Here is a 1,732-nt window from a genome sequence, read left to right on the forward strand (position 1 = left end):
GGGCCCGGCCCGGCCGGAGCGCCCCGCGCCCGGCCGCAGCGGCGCCTCTTCCCAGCAAGAACACGCGTGGGAGCAAAAACCCCTCCAAAGAGGCGGCCGTTTTCCCGAGGAAAACCTGGAAGCGCCTTCCAGCTCTGTGGGGCTCAGGGAGGAGCAAAGCCGGAGCGAGCGCTGACCTGAAGGAGAACAACCCTCGGCAAAGGGGGCTCCGGGTAACCGGCTCTCTCCACCAACACGGGGCTCTCTGTCGCGAGAGCAGCGGCGCTTCCGTCCACTGAAAAGCTAAGCTTAGCAAGGACGCACCGTCGGGTCCAATTTCTCACAATGTTTAATTAAGGACACGGAACAAGAGGGCAATTCTACACAAAATAAGGGTATTTAAAAGGCTGCAAATGAACAGAATTCACTCGYGAACATAAAGTCAACAGAATAAACCCCTCAGGAGCTTCAAAGAACACGTGCCTGTCATGTATAAAAGAAGTGCTCTCCAAAAGAAGAGCAGCCAAACGCCAGGTCGCATCCAGGCTTAAGGAAACGGAAAGACTAAGAAACATCTAAAAACGTGGCGGTTTGACGAGCGAGCCGAGCTCCGGGGCGTCATTCACCGCGAACGCAAATGAAACGAGCCCCAGGATCATCCCGTGCTGCCGCTTCCCCCGCGGTTTCCTGCTTGGAAACAGAAAGCCCTCGCGGGAAGYGCGTGTCCCGTTTGTCACATCAACTGCTTTACCTTTTTTACAGGCCTCAGGTACCCCGTCCCCAACGTAGAAACCCTCCCCCTTTGCCCCAGGGTCTCCCCAAAGTTTGGGCTCGTAACACAGAGGCGCAAGGAAGGATCCATCATCGACGCCGTCGGTCGGGACTCCTGCTCCGTCGGCGGCCGCCCCTGCAAGAGGCGGAGCGGAGCGTGGAGGGGGGCGGATGGCAGGACCCCGACCCGGCCGGGGGGTTTGGGGCAGCGCCCGCCCCTCAGCTCCTCCCCAACACACAGGGCGCCCAACCCACAGCGTGTTCCCTAGGAGGGTCCCTGATAACGCCCATGTTTCCCCTCCCCGTGTTCCCCTGGCCTCCCAGCCCAGCCAGGGGGTCCTCCCAGGCATCCACCAGGAAGAAATCCCTCATTCTGGTTGAAACGGCGCAAGCGCCGAGCCTCTTACCGCCTCTTGCTCTTGGGGGGCCCTCTCACGAAGCACCAGTCCACGCTGATGGGCTGCCCCATCAGCTCCTGCCCGTTCAGCCCCTCCATGGCGGCCTGGGCCTCCTTATAGGTCTCGTACTCGACCAGCGTGTATCCCTGGCGGGAGGCCGAGGTGAGGCCGGCCCGGGGCCGAGGCCGCGCTGGGGAGCGGCGCGGCCGGCCTGGCAGCCCCTACCTTCAGGTAGCCCGTCCGCCGGTCCAGGTTCAGGTGGATGTTCTTGATCTCGCCGTACTCGGCGAACTTGTCGTGGATGTCCTCCTCGGTGGCCTCCTCGTGCACGCCCGTGACGAAGAGAATCCAGCCTTCGACGGCTGCGGGGGGACACGGTGACGGGGGTGCTCCGCCGCGCGGGACGGGAGCCGCGTGTCCCCCCGCCGTGTYCCCCCCGGTACTCACAGCGCTGCGGGCCCGGCTCGTCGCCGTCCTGCTCCACGCTGTCGTAGTCCTCGCGCGCCCGGGCCCGCGAGCCCTCCTCTGCGTACGGGGGGGTCCATGGGGGCGGCTGCGGCCGGCCGGGCCGGGGGGCCGCCCGG

General features: G+C 64.5%; 1 protein-coding gene across 1 annotated transcript in view; it reads right to left on the reverse strand.

The window, feature by feature from the left end:
• Positions 1-310: 310 nt before the first annotated feature.
• Positions 311-1,732, reverse strand: part of RBM8A (RNA binding motif protein 8A) — a 1,746-nt gene continuing 324 nt past the window's right edge. Inside the window, exons 3-6 of the mRNA XM_026046667.1 lie at positions 1,596-1,679; positions 1,374-1,510; positions 1,158-1,294; positions 311-886 (exon numbers count right to left, since the gene is read on the reverse strand). Of these exons, the coding sequence (XP_025902452.1) occupies positions 841-886; positions 1,158-1,294; positions 1,374-1,510; positions 1,596-1,679 (404 nt within the window). The 3' untranslated portion in view covers positions 311-840. The remainder of the gene's footprint in view (positions 887-1,157; positions 1,295-1,373; positions 1,511-1,595; positions 1,680-1,732) is intronic.

Source organism: Nothoprocta perdicaria, unplaced genomic scaffold (assembly GCF_003342845.1).
Source record: "Nothoprocta perdicaria isolate Ctin4 unplaced genomic scaffold, notPer1 scaffold_451, whole genome shotgun sequence".
NCBI classification, from domain to species: domain Eukaryota; kingdom Metazoa; phylum Chordata; class Aves; order Tinamiformes; family Tinamidae; genus Nothoprocta; species Nothoprocta perdicaria.